Raw genomic sequence first — 18764 nt, forward strand, 5'->3', positions numbered from 1 at the left:
TTAAAGCCTCTGCCTTCAGCTCAGGTGTTGATCCCAGGGTCCTGGGATCGAGTCCCACATCGGGCTCTCTGCTCAGCGGGGAGCCTGCTTCCTCCTCTCTCTCTGCTGGCCTGTCTGCCTACCTGTGATCTCTGTCAGATAAATAAATAAAATCTTAAAAAAAAAAAAAAAAAAAAAAAGAAGCTCTTTTTGCATGTGTGTGTGATTCTGAAATTTCCCCAACACAGGAGAACCCAGCGCTGGCGGTTGCAATTAAAACATGTAAAAACTGTACTTCGGACAGCGTGAGAGAGAAATTCCTTCAAGAAGCCTGTAAGTGTCTAGAAATTTCTGTGGAACTCCCTGTGACTTTTTACCTGTGAAATGCAAGTGGTCTCTGCGGAAGTAAAAACGATAACACTCTGACTTGTCTGTGGCGACCACGTTACTGTCTCACCTTGCACATTAATACCCGTATCTGTAGAGGCGCGTGTCCACACGTCGCTCCAGGTTAGCCGTGGTGTTCGGGGTGTGAGGGCAGACAGATCACTGTCCCCGTATCCTTCGGGACCCGTGTGGTTGAGCATAATGTGGCGCTGGGACTGGGCAGACATAGAAATGAGTCTTACCCGCCTGCCCCCCGGCCCTAGAGTTCGGAATGAGCAGGACAGACGCGGTCCCCGCCTGAGGGAGCTCACAGACCAGGGAAAGAGCCGGGACCATGCCCCATGCCCTGACCCTGCCTCACAGCCGCCCCTGCGGCTCCCCACTCACGCGTCCGGGATGAGGCTGTGGGGAGGGTCTGTGTGGGTAGCCATTCTCTGCCAGGACCTTGTCCTGTCCTTTCCACCTGCCCACAGGCTGGGACGCCCTCCCTGCTTTCCCAGCGCTTGTCCCTTCTCATCTGACCACGTATTTAGAGTAGTTTCTCCTCAGGAGGCTTTGTCACAGGACCACATTCTCTCCTTCCTAAGTATTTGAAACTAAACAACATTGCCTAGAAATTAGTATTGCCCTCTCTCAGCTTCAGGCTCCACGGGGCTAGGACCGTGTCTGCTGTGCTCACCGCCCAGGCCCGTGCCCAGCACAGGACTGAACCCATCAGGTGCCCAGTAGACACTGGTCATGTGATTGAGTCCCGGGGTCCCTCATTACATGGACATGGAACAAATGCCTTCTACCATCCATTTCAGGAAATATTTACCACCCAACCGTCCAGTAAATTAATAAGTTATAGAGTAAGTCATACTGACTTTATCGGTGTATTATCATTTTCATCAAAACCGTATTGTACTTCCATCAAAACAAAACAAATCAAAACAAAAACAAAAACAAGTCTGTCTTTAATCCTGTTCCTAGATCTCTGTATCCAGTATCTTAAGGACAAGACAGACCCTGGCAATGACTTCTGTCTTAACTAGTTCATTTCCAGAGAGCGCCTCGGCCGCGAGAGCACAGACGACCGCAGCCACCCTTACTTACTGCTGTGTCAGAGAATAACCTGGACAACTGTTTCTCCCTAGTGACGATGCGCCAGTTCGACCACCCTCACATTGTGAAGCTGATCGGTGTCATCACGGAGAACCCCGTCTGGATAATCATGGAGCTGTGCACGCTCGGAGAGGTACCTGACCCACACCTGGCTGTTCCGGTGCTGCCAGCCCCTTTGTCACAGCGACCGTGGAATGACAGTCCCGTGCTTGGTGTTCATTCAGCCACCTCCAGTGTTTGGTGTCCTTTGTGTAAGGGGTTGGGGTATGTGAAGGACACCCTTGTGGTTCGGGCTCAGAGACTATAACGTCATCATCGTTAAGTTCCCAAGTCATGCCCTGACTCAGTGCTGGAGGCAGTGGTGACCCCGTGGATCTGTCTTCCTCTCTGGTGCTGCCGCCTGATGCTAGCCCCGGGGTCTGAGGATAAAAGGGGTGCTCTTAACGGAATGCAGGCAAATGAATGCTGCATCTCGGTAAACCTGAAGTCCCTTACTGTTTGAGAGTTCGTTTTATGGCATCTTTCACACCAACCGATATTAGTCACGGTTTCTTTTGAAAATGTGAGTAACATATGTGGACAGATCTCCTTACTTGACTTTCTCTGGAACACAGAAATTCCTTGCTCACCTGGAAACTTGTTAGAAGCCAGATTCTTGGGCCCCCGCCCAGGCTTGGCGGATCAGGCCCTCCGCAGGGCAGGCAGTCTGTTCTCTGGCACCTGTTCTCCGGGCCACGCCGTAGCCCGCCTGCTTCAAATGGACACAAGTCCGTTCTCCAGGTGTCCACGCTTCACCTTCTGGTACTAAAGCTCAGTAATTTAGCCTGAAACGTTACCTACATTCCTTCACTTCTAAAGGACACCAAGCACAGTTTGGCTTTCCGTGGAGATAGGGGTTCTGGTGAGCGGGTGTCAAAGGGCAGTTTGGGCCCATGTGCCTCCTTTCCTCCGGGCCCCCCGCTGCTCTGCTCCGCACTCGATAATCTTGTTTGCTGGGCGAGGTGACTTCAGGCTTCTACAGCAGCATTTCTTCGTCCGCCCTGCCTTTCCGAATAAAACAGAGAGCTTACGTATATCTTTCATTCACAGTATTTTTCTGCTTTTGCCTTTGGAGAATTTGCTGATTTTTCTGGCTTAAACTGTTACTAAATATTTCTCCTTTGTGTACTGATTTTGTAGAATTAGAGTTCAGTTCAGCTGCCTTCCTTTGCCATGCTGGCATTTAGCTGAGTTGGTCGTGACAGTGGTAATAAGGACTTACAGGCCCCGTGGGGTAAATACCCAACACCTTTCTGTACCCAAAACTTGCTGGAGGAGAGAGAGAGAGAGAGAGAGAGAGAGAGAGAGAGAGAGGAGAACTTCTTGCCTCCCCTTCCTCATCACCTTATCCTCAGGTCTGCCTGGGGTGCGGGCGTGCTGGTACATGCGGGCCAACTCGGGCCTTTGTCCTCCCAGCTCTTTGCTAGCAGTAGTTCACACTCTCTTCATTTCCTTGTAGCATCTTCCTGTATTTTTTCAGAAATTTGTCCACAGTCATGAAGTTTGAGTTTTTGAATAGGATTCAAATAACGAACGATTAACCATCATTTCTGAGCTAATATGTTTCATTCTGCCCCTTCATCTTAGGGGAGAATTGAAGCCATTCTTATAAAAGTGTGTTTGGAAATGGGCAGTACTGTTGAATATAGCTCCTTGGCTGTTGATGTCTGTTCTCTGTCACTAATTTTTTTTTATCTTGTTCGCTGTTCAAAGCTGAGGTCATTTCTGCAAGTAAGGAAGTACAGTTTGGATCTGGCGTCTCTGATCCTTTATGCCTATCAGCTTAGTACAGCTCTCGCGTATCTAGAGAGCAAAAGATTTGTGCACAGGTAAGATCCAGTCATAAAGCTAGCAAGCTGCCCTCTGGGCGGGGGAGGGGTGTAGTGGGGAAACCGGAAGGAGGAGACACTCAGTGTGCCCTGTGAGCCTTTTTACCCCTGGACTCTGCGGTGCGTAGACGGTATCGGGAAGTCAGGCGGCACCTGTCCTGGTCCAGGGAAGACCAAAGGCCCGTTTGTATGCACGTTTAGAAGGTTTTCCTCCCATTAGGTGTGAACATTGCCTTCGGGCCAGTTCTCTCCTCCGCAGATGCTACTGAGAGCTGTACGCGGCCCCAGAGCTGTGAGCACGTGGACCTAAAACAGACACTGGCCCAGGGCTCCCGGACCCCAGAGGGTCATGCGTGACGTCTGGGGGGGTGCTATGGCATTTCTGTTTCTCATCCGAGGCCCTAGTTGGAATGCAAGGGAAAGCCCTTCTGGTTTGCCCACTACTTTGTTACCCAGCGTGAAAATAAATTCCGTCAGCCAAATCACGAACAAGGGTTTGGATGACGGCATTTACTTCCAGTGATGAGATCTCTTTGTAGTGGCAGGATTACGAGCTCAGTCGTGCAGCCTCTCTGTTGATGCAGGTGCTAATACGATTGTAGGAAAAGTCAGAATGCCTTTTTTATGCATTATTCTCAAATATTTGTTATTTGAGAATATATTTTGCTGCCAATCAAAACACTAATCATCATATTAATGAGTAAATATCTGCCAGAAGGAATATACTTGAAGTAAAATCATAAAAGTGTCCTTTTTCAGTGCATAATAAATCTGTTTGCACTGTCTATAAGCGGTCTTTCAAAGTGCCTGTCAGTGTGTCTTTATATAATGTAGATGAGTTTGTGGGTTTGTTTCTCCTTGTATTAAAATTTATTGTCCCAAATTCTTCCTTATCAGGGACATTGCTGCTCGGAACGTTCTGGTGTCCTCAAATGATTGTGTAAAACTAGGAGACTTTGGATTATCCCGATACATGGAAGACAGTACTTACTACAAAGGTAAGGAGTCAGAGCAATAAAGAGGCAGTAAGCTCAGAATCTTCAAGGATTTTTATTTCCTAAAAAGGTGTGTCTTTAGTAAACTCAGCTGATTTTTGGCAGAGGCATAAAATAAGTTCAGTAGAAGAAAGCCTTTCAGTCCATGGGGCCAGAGCAGTCAGACATCCAGAGACAAAGAAGGGACCTCAGCTTGACTCACCCCGTGGGTCAGGGGATCTTAGGCTTAAAGCTGTAAAACTTTTAGGAAGGACATAACGAGTCAATCGTTGGGGTCTAGGGCTAGACAAAGGGTCCTTAGACCTGCACCAAAAACATGATCCATAAAAGGAGACACTCGGTAGATGGGATTTCATCGAAATTGAAACTCTCAGTTCTGCAAAACACCTGTTCGGGGTTGGAAAGGGAAGGTGCAGACCTGGAGGATCTCTGCCAGGCACAGGGCCCGCCCGTAACCACGAGCGATTCCACAAAAGACTGGTGTCCACAGGGTAGAATGAGCTCTCAGAATTCATCAGGGAAAACAAGAATATGACATGGACAAACGGTGGGAAGAGAGGCTTCACTGAAGAGGGTATGTGGAGGGCAGAGAAGCCCGGACAGAGGCTCAGACCGTGACAAGGTATCATTGCCCACATGTCAGAATGGCTAAAATTAAAAATAGTGATAACACCAAATGCTGGCAAAGATGCAGAGAAACTGGATCTCTCCCAGATTGCTTGTGAGAATGTAAAATGACAGAGCCACTCGGGAAGAGCTTCACAGATCCCTGCGGAGTCAGCTGTGCAGCTGCCGCACAGTCCAGCGGGCACACTCCTGAAGCGAGAACTGCCGTGCACACGAAACCTGCATTTCAGTGTTCACTACAACTGTATTTCCAGTGGCCAAAACCTGGAATCAGCCCAGACGTCTCCAGCTGGCGAGCGCAGTCAGACACCTCCACAAGTGGGGCGGGTGCCTTGACCTGGTGGAAGCAGTCGGGCCAAGGACTCCAGTCTGCTCGCCCAGAGACTTCCGTCGGCTGGCCTCAGAGCAGAAATCTAGCTCATGTGATTCTTCTTCAAATGTGCCAATTTTGGAATCAGTTTGACTTGGTTCTTTAAATTATTATAGAACAAATATTTTTATTAACAAATGTTACTATTCCTAATATTTCAGCTGTGGTTTGGATTATAAATCCGTATCATGCTCTTAGTATATATTCTAATTCTTACTACCACTTTAAAAGGCCGGTTTCTTTCTCACTTTTTAAAATTCTTGTATTGTGGCAAAATGAGATTTTTACATACAAAACTAGTTTCCCTCATCTTACTGTAGGGCTGATGACCGTTCCCTTTCCATGTGCCTTCTGTACGCCACAGCCCGAAGCAGTCGCAACCGAGATTTGCTGCTGTGTGAGAGGAGAATTCTTGGGTTGTTCATTCATTTCAATTAGTCATTTAACGTAAAGATGATCAAGCAGCTCTCTGCTGTTTTTTTTTTTGTTTTTTTTTTTGTTTTTTTTGTTTTTTAAATTTTTTTTGCTCTCTGCTGTTTTAAAATACGTTTACTGTCCAGCTCAAGCCCTGAGCAGTCCAGGTCCCGGACTCCCAATAAGGAGCTGACCTCCAAGCAGTGCGGCGACGGAGCCTTTGTGTCATGCAGACAGCATTTAAAGTGAGCTGTTGACACGTTCATGTATTCCTCATCATCTCAGACAGGTGCCTAAGTCCAGACCCCATTGGGCTGCAGGAGGACACCCCCTAGAAGCTGGGGATCTTGGGGGTTCGGGATGCAGGAGTAAGTAGTTTAGAAGGAATCGAGCCGAAGATTTGACTCCACTTGTCGTGAAGGTGCTTGAGGTTAAGTGGGAAAAAAGAAGTGACTCGGATGAAATTATCTCCTGCTTGAAGGGACTCAGAGGCACGCGTGGCTCACAGGAGGAGTCCGGATGAGGCCGGCAGAGCACAGACACCTCTGTGAACCTAGGCTCCCTCTGACGTGGACTCCCGCTCCCCTGTGCCCCTGCTGCCTTCCCGGACACACCGCTCAGCCGTGGGCCTTCTCTGCTGCTGAGGCATGGCGTTCACTCGGAGTCCGGGTCACACCCCGCACCGTACCTTTTAGAGCTAGAATTGCATGAGGGCAGGTACTCTGGGCCGTTCCTCTTGTCACCCAGCAGCTGAAGGAATGTTCCGTGAGGTGGCGAGTTGTTTCCTTTGTGGCACAGAAGGAAGGCTTATGAGGCCTCCAGGGACAGATGATGTAGGCTCACCTAAGAAGTGTACTTTTTCATTCCGTCCGTCAGCTGTCCTGCCCTGCACATACCCGTGCAGGCGCCGTGGTCAGTCCTCATTCCGTATTCCATACGCACGGAGACGGGCAGCTCCCGAAGTCCTGCCCAGTGCTTTCGGGGTCACGTGTGGGTGCGAGGCAGGGGAGGACTGGGCCTATCTCTGCGGGAGGATGGGGACGGGGCGGGGGGCGGTGGGGCAGGACAGCGACAGCCGGTCCGGCTCAAACCCCAGCTCGGGCACCTGGTGGCGGTGGCCTCGGGCAAGTCATGAAACATGTCTGAGCCTCGTTTTCTGAAGGAAGGAGAACCAGCAGGCTGAGTTGTTTGCAGGGTTTGAAGCTAATCTGTGTGGCGTGTGTATGCGCGTGTACACGCTCCCCCTGGAACAGTGTCCGGCCAGTGGGTCCGGATCTGCTGCACAACCGAGCTGCGGGCCGGGAGCACCAGCCAGCCGGGCCCCCTCTTCCTCCCGCGTCCCCCGCCTGTCTGCACAGCGGAGGCCTGCAGCGCTGTTTCCGCACCACAGGCTGACCGGATCGCTGCAGATGACCTCACCACGCTGAGGAAACAAAGGATAGTTCTTCCAGATTAGCAAAGCCCAAGGGGTCAGCTATTTAAAGCTTTTTATTTTGATACTGAAAATCTCAGCGAGCTGTAACTGTTAGATCCTTGAGCAGATAACAAGGAAAATTCACTTTCTAAAATTAATCTTCTAGCTTCCAAAGGAAAATTGCCAATTAAGTGGATGGCTCCAGAGTCCATCAATTTTCGACGTTTTACCTCAGCTAGTGATGTGTGGATGTTTGGTGAGTATTTTGAAGTTTTGAGTTTTTAAATGAACATTTCATAGACTACAAAACGGACTTAGGCTTAGCTCTTTCTGCAGTATTTAGGCTCCTCTGCCTTCCCGTGCCTGAGCGCTGCTCCACAGACGGCCTCTTGGCTCATTCAGCAGCCGCTGGGCCACGCGGGGCGCCGGCTTCTGTCGGAATCCCCCCGCCCCGGGCCTCTGTCTCCCTGGGCCCTCTCTGCGTCCCTCCTGGGAGCAGTTGTAGCTCTCTCCTTCCTTCTCTCTTCTCTGTCTCTCCGCCATCCCATCTGCTCCTTCTCTGTGAGTGACTTTAAATGGTCGACCTGTCCTCGGATTCTGTGCCAGCCCCTCCGCTCCGGAACATCCGCGTGGCGCTTTGCTCGTGCGCTGGAGCCCAGCCTCCTTCCCGACTTGTCTCAAGGCTCGAACATTTGATCCTTTGTCTCCTGTGGCTTCTGCTCTAGCGCCTGCTCCGTGCCTCCCCGCCTGCTCCGAGCCAGTCGCTGTCCTGCTCTGGGGGTTGCTGTGGAACCTTTTGACCGTGGGACGGGGTAGCCCTCACTCATTCTGCACCACTTGCTTCAACTGCTTCGTCAGGTTTTAAATCACTCTCCCCTTTCCACACAGATGCTGCCCCCCCGCCCGCCCCACTCTTCTGGTCTAACTCCTTCCACCTGGAACATGTTGTCATAACACCCGCTCCCGGGGCTGAAATTCTGACGTTCGGGGTCACCTGAAATGTCCCCTCTTCGTGAAGCCTCGTGTAGCCGGTGTGTGCTCCAGACATAACCTCCCGTCTTCTGTGTTCCCTGTACTTCTACTCTCTGCCCTAACACTCACACGTGGATCTTGTGCGCGGTCCTGTACGCGTGCTTTCTCCCTAGATTCTGAAGTACTCCAGAGGAGATGCCCGGACAAGGCTATGTGCCTTTCCCCCATAATTAAAAATAACTTTATACACATCAAGTACATGTTCTTCTTTTTTCTTCTATGTACTTGCTGTTGGTCTCCTCTAGTGCTCTGAGTGATAACAGGAGAGGGAAGGGGCTTTCGCCAGAGCAGCAAATAGTGTGACTGGGCTTAGAAAGGGCTCTGGGGTCCGCCTGCTGTGGCGTCACCTCCCAGGACCTCACTCGTCGGCTGTGTGACCCAGAGAGCCGCTTGCTCATCCTGGCAAGGGGACATCAGTTTTCAAAGGTCCTGAGATGCCCGTTTCTCACACTGTCACTTCTCTGGAACGGGTGTCATCAATCAGTGGCGTTTTGCAGTCGGTGTGAGTTGGGGCCGTGTCTCACGTGGCTTCCTTGCCCACACCCGTGTGGACTTTGTTTCGTTCATCCCTGTGTCGCTTCCTTGTCTGAATGAGTTTGGAGGTGCTCATTGGTAAGAATAAAACAATTCCAAGAGGTAACAGAGGATGGTGCCGTGACTTAGTTGGCGGTATTTTCCTCCATTTTTGGTTATATAAAAACAGTATCGTATTTTATAATCAGTGGCATCTTAGGTTTGATAAAATACAGTATTTAAAGAAACGTGAGGTGTAAGGATAATGTGTAAATTTCAAAAGTCTTACGCTGCCCGGCGCTAAAGTCTTACTAAAGTCTTACGCTGCCCGGCACTGTTGGTAGTAATGACGTCACAATCTCCGGTGAGAAATGCAGAACTAAGGCATTATTTTTGCCATATACTCTTCGGTCTGGAGTGACTAGAATTCGGGAAACATCAGAATGTCGTTCACGTGGGCAGGATAATGTGCCTTGTTTTCTTTGAGGCACAGCCCTGCTGTAGGTGCCAAAGACACTGAAGCAAGGGGCCTCCTCCAGCCCGTGACGCGGGCACTGAAGCAAGGGGCCTCCTCCAGCCCGTGACGCGGTGAGCAGGGAGGACGGGGCGGAGCCAGGGCTCGCCCGGTGAGGCCCTGTGCAGAGAGGACAGGAGCGGAGCAGGGGCTCGCCCTATGACGCTGTGTGCAGGGAGGACAGGCCGAGCAGGGACTCACCTGGGCCATCAGGAGCACATGCATAGAAAGAGAAGCGCTCATGCGGAGGAGAAGGAAAGGGGCACTAAGTGCGGCGAGGCTGGCATAAGCAAAGGCGTGTGTGTGGCATGTGCTGGGGTGCCAGGACCGCCAGAGCAGCCTGCAAGACGTGCGAGCCAGCCCCGGTCCCCACCAGCCCACGTGCGCGGTTCCCCAGCCGGAGCAGGGGGTCGTCATTCTCCGCCTTAGGCTCCGTTCGCTCATTTGCTGTGGGAGTGGGCTTTCAGATGTTGTTCAGAGGACACGAAGAGAATGTGCGGCCTGCGAGGGTGGAGTGTGAGCGAGGGGCGTGCGGGTAGGGCCACTGCAGCCCAGGGAATCCAGAGTTTGCCTGGGGGACAGGGACCCCCTGACCAACTTGTGCATGAGCCAGCTGTAGTGCCATCGTGCGCCCTCGCCAGGCCCGGGCCACCTCGCTAAAGGAGTCTGAGCGTTCTGAAGGTAAAGGCTTAAACTTTAGGATGTTCTTTTGTTAGGCCTCAGCCCAGCTGCCGTAAGCATCAGCAGGTTGGACCGCAGTGGGGGGCCAAGTTCAAATTCACCCAGCCTGTTTTGAACTGGTTTGTTAAGCCATGAAGGATCGCTGGCGGGCCATCTTCTAAGACAGGATTTTTGAAGAAGTAAACCTCTTAGAAAAACTTGGGCGTTTTTTGGAAAATAACGTAATTTTCCTTATTTGGATCATATTAAGCTAATACTACTCTTCTTATTTGTAACAGAATTCACTGACTACTGCTTTATTTGCCCGATTTGCCCCAAGTCACACAGCTGGTCCTCCGGTGCCAGCTGTGCGGTTTTTCCTGAAACACAGGCGTGCTTCTCTTCCCACCGGGTTCACGGTTCTGCTTTCCTTCCCACTTCACAGGTGTGTGTATGTGGGAGATACTGATGCACGGTGTGAAGCCCTTTCAAGGAGTGAAGAACAATGACGTGATTGGTCGGATTGAGAACGGGGAGAGGCTGCCGATGCCTCCGAACTGTCCTCCGACCCTCTACAGCCTTATGACGAAGTGCTGGGCCTATGACCCCAGCAGGCGGCCCCGGTTCACTGAGCTCAAAGCTCAGCTCAGGTAGGAGTGGGGGGAGCAAGGGCTGGGGCTGGGGCAGGCTCATGCGGCTTCTCCCACGCAGTAAGAGTGTTTGAGGTCATTCTGTCAGGACGGCGAAGGCTACAGAATGACTTACTGATCAGTTTGCGTGGAGTTATGCCTTGCTACGATGCTCAGGAGATTGTATCGTCAGATCTTAGTCGACTTCACATTAGCATCAGATCTGTCGTGCGCTGACTTCTGACTTGGCGTGGCTTACGAGATGCGTGAGAACCTAGTCCCTCGTGGCCCACCCAGTTCCCTCTCCCTCTCCTGCTCCGTCGCCAGCGCTCCTGACTGCTTACGCTTCTCCCGGCACGGCCCAGCATTTCCCACGTGCTGTTTTCGCTCCCGGGGACACCTTCCACCTACTGTGCCCCCTGCTAACCACCTCTGTGGTCTTCAGAATCCAGCTCAGATGTTACCTCCAGGGGACAGCCCTAGTCAGCCCTGTCCCCAAACAGACAGCCACTCTTTGGCACCTTATCGGTGCTTCTGTCTGTTGTCGTCCAGACATCCACATGACCTGTTCAGCTGCCATGTAGTGGCTCCTACTTTGTGCCAGCCACGGCCAGACCCGGTAGCTCCCGGTCCCCTACAGAGAGCCCGCAGGGACCTGTTAGCACATTGAGTCCCTCAGCGTATCTGCACAGAGCTGACCGTGCGCCCAGCCTGGAGAATTTCTCGTTTGCACATCTGGGTCCCCCGCCAGGCCCTAAGCTCTCCGTGAGCATCCCTGTGTCTTACTCGTTTCTGCGGCCCTGGCGCAGACGTCTAACACATGCTTAGCAAACGGTTGTTGAGTTGACGTCTAGACTGACTTATAACTGAAATCGATAAGATATTCCGGCGCGATACGTACCATGGGGAGTTTATCCCTTAACCAGCACCGTGGCGTAGCGTGCGTTGTGTCATCTTCATGATTCCCTGACTCTATGTGAGATTTTTAAAAATTTTCGTCTTTTCTCAGAGAAATTTACCAAATATCAGGGTCCGAAAGACCCCAGTGCCTCCTCTGGCCCCGTCTGGTCCCCCAGTGCTCGCGGCCGGTCTAGACGGCCCAGGCCCGGCTGCTCAGGCAGCGCCACTTGCTGGCCGGGCACCTGGCAAGGAGCACTTTCCACGGAGGAACGAGGGCTGGAGGGAGAGCAATAGAGGCTTCACCCGGTCAGGGCTTACCAGCTAAGCACCTGTGTGATTCTGAGTTAGGTCTGTGGACTCCACGGTGAACACAGTCCTGCCGCCAGTGTTCGCGGCCCGAAGAAGACGGGCCGCGTCCCTTACCCCGCGGTGAGCAGCGCCCGTTCCCCGGGCCGCGGGCCGCGTGCCTGCCCCGCCCCCTCCTGTCCTCTCGGGCCCGGAGACAGCTCAGCTCTGCCTGCCACGTGACCGTCCTTCAGGTGTTTCTAGACCACTTTCTGCAAGCTAAGGGTCTCCAGGTGCTCCGTCCCCGCACAGTGAGTGGTACGCGCGCTCGCTTACTGGAGCTGGATTTTGAATGCGCTTTAGTTCATGTTTTGCTCCTATATTTCTTGGTTCCTCCTTGATCTTTCCTCAGAATGTGGCCGGTTCTGCCCGTGAGATGCCTCCCCTCTCTGACACCGGTGCCATCTGAGTATGGCCCACGCGTCCATCCCAGGCCGCCGCCTCTCTCCCAGTTTGCTTCCTGGGCAGTGTGATCCTCTCCCCTCCATCCGTCTTTAGCTTCCAACCGCCTGTTCTCACAAGGCCCAGAGCCGCGGTTGCGTTGCTACTGAACGTCGCAGTCATGCTAAAGCCAATCTAAAGCCAAGCTAAAGCTGCCTCCGGCGGCCCCTGGCCTTCCCCTTCCACAGGCTCCAGAGGGGCCTTTGCGTCCACCTCCGTCTGGGAGCGAGCCGTAACGCCTCACCGCCGCCTGGCACGCCTCCCCCGCTCCCCCGCCTGGACCGTCCATCCATCTGGCACAGCCCCTTACTTGATCTTCTCACCCATTGCTGGGGACGAGTGGCTCCCATGTTGGCTGGAAGCTTCCAGAGTAGACTAGAGTCCTCCCGTCCAACCCGATGGAGTGTCCCGCCCCTTTCTCACGCCGTGGCTGCATTAACCACCTGGGCCTGGAACACCGCCTTCTCCTCCTGGTGAAATCCGGCCCCTTTTCTCGGCGGCTCCCAGCACTGGCTCCTTCGCGGTTCCACAGCCGATGAGCCTGTGCCCTTTGCGTCTCCCGAGCACTCGGCTCTTCTTGTCGTGCTCCCCCTGCGCTGCCCCAGATGGCCGTACCCGCGTTCAGCCCGTTCCACAGTGTGAGCAGCACGAGAGCTGAGCCTGGGGCCCGATCTCTGGGGCAAGAGGACTACAGCACCTTTCCTGCCCTCGAGGAGCTCACAGTCTAGTATGTCTCAGCCCTACTAGACTGAGGCTCCTTGAGGGCAGGGATCGTCATCCTCGCCTCGGTGCCGCGCGCACCCGCAGGCCAGGGGCCTGCGCACAGTGGGGTCCCACGGCCGCTCGAGTTATGGCTTAGTAGGTGCGATCTCACATCAGTGTTCACTGAAGGACTGTTTCTTTGGGGGAAGTAGTTCCAAAAACTATCCAAGGTGAATTTTTAGAACCAAATAAAACGATTTCGCACACATGCATGACTACATCTCTTCACAGTTAGTGCAGGCCACGGAGCGTGAATTTGTTCCGTGTTTTTCAGTTTCCATCAGAAATGGAGTCTGACTTTGCATTTTAAACGTGTAATATGGCTATCAAAGAGGCCAGTAAAATGTAACTCTAATAGCTTGCTTGGACATTTATGTGTAATAGCGTGTCATAGTAATTAGATTCTTTTATTAAGTTTTATAAAATCTTTACCATATCAAAGATTGCTTAACAAATGAGTTTCAGATAGTCTTTACCCCAGGTCAGTGAAAAAGTGTTTCCTGAATCCCATTCTCCATGTCTATTTAAGAGAAAATAATTCGAAAGGACTCAGATCACCGTGGGATCCCACGCGTCTGTGGGCCGTGTTTGTCTCTCAGTGTGAGTTGCAAGAAGTGGCTCTCGGGTTGAGCTTGTGCAGCGAGTCAGACAGCCCTTGGGTCAGACTTCCATGGGTGGTCTCCATGACCCCAAGCCTCTGTCCCCTTCGCATCCCGCTCTCTCATTCAGAGATGGGAATCCACAGAGAAGCACGAAGAGGTGAGCGGGCGGGTGGCCGGGGACCGACTGCGGCCCCCATAGGAACACCCTGGAAAATGACTCCCGCCCTGTGCCCTGGCGTGCTTGCCCTGGAGGACTGACAGGTTGTGAGAGCACCCCAGGTGGTTTTTGAATGAAAAAATCACTCAATCCCTGATTAATCCGGTTAATTCTTTGGGAGGTGCAGTGCCACGGAGGGGACAGCAAATAGCTTCAGTATTTGCCCTCTTGCAGCGTCTGCTTCCCAGGAGCCAAGGAGGGGGTGTCCCTGTCACCTCAGTCTAGGGAAGAAGGTCAAGTCGACGTGTGCTTTCTTAAGCCCTTTGTAGGCAAATGAGGGAAATGAACTAATTGCACTACCAATTTAAAGTTTATACCATACTTTTTTAAACTTCGTATTGACCTACAAAGATGTGAACATGGAAGTTAGCTGAGAAGTAAACCACTCATTGGACTGTCACAAGTGGGGCCCATGCACGTACGCCGTCTGCAGGACAGAAAGGCAGCCCTGCCCTCGCTCCGGAAGCCCACCAGGTGCCCCTTCCCCTGACTGTTTACCCTTCAAGGGTGACTGCTTTTGAGCTGTCTGTAAATGGCATCACTCTTTCGTTCGTGGCTTATGTCATTCAGCATTTGCTTTGAGGTCATCCACGGCATCAGATAACTGTACGTCTTTCTTCTGGCTCTGTGGGGTTCTGCTTGTGAATATCCCATAGCTGAGTCGTCCACCTGGTGGGAATTTAGATTCTTTCCGCTGGGAGCTGTCAGGGCCCCTGCTGTGTCTTTTCGGTGCACGTAGCTACAGGAACCGAGGTTGGCTGTGTCTCCAGGAGCTCGCAGGCATGCCCGGGGGGGAGCGTCCTCGGGCCTGCTGGGTTTCCAGAGCCGGTACCCCAGCTCCGCTCCCAGCAGTGAACGAGAGCTGCGGTTGTTCCCACCATGGTGGTTTTTAAACCTTTGGAAATTACTCCTTGGTTCTGAGCTCTCTCTGTTCATGTATGAAGGTTAGGGAACAGAATGTGAGTGGTGAAAATGTCACAGTTCACCCGAGCGTTTCTGTTCTAAAGAACACTGACCTAGTAAGTATCACTTTGGGAGGTGCTCCATGATTTGAGCTGGTCTCTGCCACTGTGCTTTTCAGGAAGACCTTGTGATAGCTGGTCTCTGCCCTCCGTAGGCAGCCTTATTGTAACGTGGAAGACCAGCGCTCACTGCGTGCTTTCCGTTCCAGGCCTTGTGCCACACACTTCCCCACGTCGCTTCGTCTTAGCACTCACATGCCGTGGACATGTAGGTAGTAGCGCCGCCATCCGTTCTCAAACGAGGAGACTGAAACTCTGAGCTCAGGCCACTCGCCTGAGGTCCCAGAGCTGCACCTCACAGCGAGCCCCCAAGTGCAGGACAAGCTGTCAGCTGGCGTGTCCTGGGCCAGGACCCAAGACACAGCTAGATGTCCTTACGTGCTCCGTCTTGTGATTGCGACGGTGAGCACGTTGTTACTGCTTAGCTAAAAAGAGAAAAGAAGGAAGGAAAAAAACCCAGTATCTTAAGGAATTTCTGAAGCTGGTTCTCTTACGTTTGTTTTGAGTATCAAGCGGAGAAAGTCCCTGGAGGAAAATGGCAACATGTCTGGCACAGGCATAGAGGCCTTCACCCATGCCAGATGTGCTGCCATTTCCCTCGTGTCGTGTTGTGACCTCCTGAGTGTGCCGTACTCAGCCACTGCAGGCCCTCCGAGCGCCCGGCACGGTAGGGAGCTGTCGTGGGTGGGTGCGTCCGTGAGGCTCTGCTGTGGTGACGGAGACCAGCACGTGTGTGGGGGGCCTGCCTCGTGGGCCCTGGGGGCGGGAGGTTGTTTGTTTGTCGGTTGGGTTAATATTGTCGTGTTTGCTCTTTAACTTTATCAAGTAAAGCTGGCCTTTGGGAGATCTGCTGGGTTAGGGCGGAGCTTGGAGCGGCTGCAGCCCCAGATTGGTGCCATGTTTTCACATGACATCTCAGCATCTACCCTCCCTCAAAGTTTCAGAGCCCCTCAGGACACAGACTGGTCTCGGTTGGGCTGTGAGGCTGCAGCACCTTGGGGGTGGGGGGCTGCGGCGTGGAACCTGGGAAAGTGCAGACAGCACTTGAGGTAGGAATTCAGCCTTCTGTTGAGAGCTATGGGTGTTGTGTCAGGAAGGTTACAGTTTAAAAAGAAATGTGAAAAGAAATCCGTGTGACCTGGACCAGGTGACTTTGCCTCCCTGTAGGAGCAGGGTCCCACAGGGCCCCACAGCCCTCCCCCCATTGGGTTTTCAGGGCCACATGAGGTGACGTACGTGGCTCAGGGTCAGTGCGCATGGTTCCAGCTCTAGCAGTGGTAACGACGAAGCTTTTCCTGAAGCTCCGGAAGGGACATGGCAGCCTGAGGTACAGAAACATTATCAGTCGCTGCTAAAGAAAAATGGGGTTATTTGAATTCAGAAGTGTTAGCTCCCATCGTCCAGATACCAAGATGTAAAGACATTTTATAGACACGTTATGGAGACACAGATGTTAAATTTTTAGTCTGTGAAGAGCACCTTGTTCAAGTCTTTTGAATCCTTTCTGATTCTTTATGTATCCCAATATGCGGACTCTGAATTAAAGGCTCTGGGTTTGATTGATGACATGAGTTATTTGTGCTGCTCCTCTGTGTATTTTTTTAGGTGGTTTTGTATTTGCTTCCAAAATTCCTTTCAAAGGTGGTGTCTGAATTCCTCCTTAGTCATCATTCCAGTATTTCCCTCCCCCTTGCTGGCCTGCTGGGTCTAGATACTATCTAGAAGAGGAATTGGCTTCTCAGTTAGTCCTGCAGACGTCTTCAAACGTTCGTGGTACCTGGGGGAGCCTGGCTGGCACAGTCAGAAGGGCGTGCGGCTCTTGATCTCGGGGTCACGTTCGTTGTAGAGATCACTTATATTAATTTTTAGAGACTTTAAGTAAAAACTTACAAGAAACGTTCACGGCATCTGAACTTCAAGGGTTTTTGTGGGGTTTTGTGGGTTTTTTGGTCCTTAGCCTTACCAGTAATTAATAGTAAATTAAAATTTAATAGGAATTCGATACAACATCCGCATTCCTTCCACTAGGAATTGTGTCTTAACTGTTGACGCGAGGATCCTTCTGACCCGTCCCTGGCTCCCGCCCGCACATAGGTGTTCACGGCGTCTGTATTGTTACATCCCCCACAGTTTGGTTTCGTGTGAACAGATTTCCAGGGAGATTTACACATACATTTCAGGAGAATCAGTCCTTTGCACTCACGTGGCTTCACACATCGTTTTCATGTGTGTTGCCTTGTTTGACTTCATAACAGTTTTTAAGAATGAGTTATTACTGCCCTTTTCACTGAAGGAGCCTGAGGCTCAGAAAAGTCGTGTAACTCGCCCTGGATTGTGCCGCTGACAGAGAAGCCCCCGGGCCCCTTTCTCCTGCCTCCAAGACCAGCGATCTTCCTGCGTGTTGGCCTTGGGATGCGCCCCCCGCCCCCACCCGGCCACCCAGCCTCCTGTATTTGCTCTCACACTGTTCTCCCGTCACCTGTCCTGCCTGTGAAGAGGTGCCTCTGACCACATGACGTGGACATGTCTGTCGCCGGGTATTTACTCTTCGTGATTGGAGCCCAGGCGGAAACCCTCAGACTTACCGGGTAGCCACCAGATTCCCTTCCATTCAGTTCTCTATCTCTGACCAGCTGGGGTTTCTCCGCAGCTCTTCTTCCTTCCCCTTCACTGAGCTTCTCCAGGGTTATTATCCCTAAAAATGTAAGGGGAGAGCGGAGCAGCCACGAAGGTCTCCCTTACCCTCTGGACAGCGAGGACCGGTGGCTGCGCGTGGCTCCCCCTTGACTTCAGGTCCCTGAGGGACAGGGAACTGTGGCGGGGTGGAGGGACGCAGGACACAGATGGAGAAACACTGGCTTCCTACCACTTACAAATAAGCCTGCACCCCCACCTAGCCGGGAGGGAAGCAAAAAGGACGGTGTGCTCGGGCCATCCATGCCTGGCTGAGAGTTTGGCCCCACTGGGATGCTGACGCCACCCTTCCACACCTCTTTCTCCCTCGGGGCCCCGAATCTGCATTTAGCAATACCGTTTGCATTCTCGACTTAGCGACTGCTCTGGAGACCAGGACACTCCTGGTTAACTTGTCCCTGTCTGCTTAGAGTTACCGGCCGCCCCGTGCTTCTGTGCTCCAGGCTCGCGCAGCCGGGAAGGTCCCCTGGCCGCCACCTCAGTCCTTTATCCTCCAGAGGTCACAGTCGTCTATGTTAGTAACCTCACACAATTAAGATTTTTGTGTGTGTTTTAAGTAGTACTTTACAAAAAGTAAAGAAACAATCTTCCATCTTGAATCCCACACGGCGCTCTTCATTCTTCACTAAAGAGGCTTTTTCTGTTCCGTTTCCCGTTCACCCAGAGAACGTCTTGAGCATTCTCTGTGTTCATCTATCGGTAATGAATTCCGTTCGTTTTTGGAGGGTTCTTATCTGAAAACCAACTGAACTTAATTTCCCTGGAACAGAGTTCTGACTTCACAGTCCTGTATCTTCTCCTTTTGGGCCTTGAAAGCTGCTCTTCCGCTGACCTCTTGTTTCTAGTAAGAAGTCACTGGCCCTTCGAGTCCTTGTTCCTCCGTCCATGCTTTGTCGTTCCTTACTGGCTGCTAGCGTGGTTCTGTCTTAGTCTGTGGGTGTCAGCGGTTAGCTGGGATGTGCTGGGTGTACTTTTCTTTGTACTGATCATACCTGGGGTTCCCTGATGCTCCTGAACCTGTAACTGTATGTCTCTCACCGTTGCCTGCTCGGGTGTTCTTCTGCTCCATTTTCTCACTTCTGCAATTCCAGTTCCTTGTCTATTAAGCCTTTTGATGGTGTCCTTCAGGTCCCAGCGACCCTGTTCTTTTTCTCCCCCCGCCCCAGTCTTTTTCTCCAAGTCCCTCAGATTGGATAATTCGAATGATTCGACTTCAGGTTCCCTAAGTGTTTTGTCCTCCCCATCCGACCCGTCATCCAATCCTTTGGAGATTTT

At 52.0% G+C, this 18764-nt stretch overlaps 1 protein-coding gene across 8 annotated transcripts in view; it reads left to right on the forward strand.

Annotated features, from left to right (window-relative positions):
* Nucleotides 1-18764, forward strand: part of LOC111146744 (protein tyrosine kinase 2) — a 250228-nt gene that overhangs the window by 190111 nt on the left and 41353 nt on the right. For all 8 annotated transcript variants that reach the window (XM_022502422.1, XM_022502423.1, XM_022502419.1 and 5 more), the window contains 6 exons: nucleotides 228-312; nucleotides 1503-1603; nucleotides 3223-3338; nucleotides 4236-4336; nucleotides 7325-7414; nucleotides 10323-10527. In XM_022502422.1, the coding sequence (XP_022358130.1) occupies nucleotides 228-312; nucleotides 1503-1603; nucleotides 3223-3338; nucleotides 4236-4336; nucleotides 7325-7414; nucleotides 10323-10527 (698 nt within the window). The remainder of the gene's footprint in view (nucleotides 1-227; nucleotides 313-1502; nucleotides 1604-3222; nucleotides 3339-4235; nucleotides 4337-7324; nucleotides 7415-10322; nucleotides 10528-18764) is intronic.

This window comes from Enhydra lutris, unplaced genomic scaffold (assembly GCF_002288905.1).
Source record: "Enhydra lutris kenyoni isolate GAN:26980312 unplaced genomic scaffold, ASM228890v2 scaffoldscaffold14, whole genome shotgun sequence".
Taxonomy (NCBI): domain Eukaryota; kingdom Metazoa; phylum Chordata; class Mammalia; order Carnivora; family Mustelidae; genus Enhydra; species Enhydra lutris.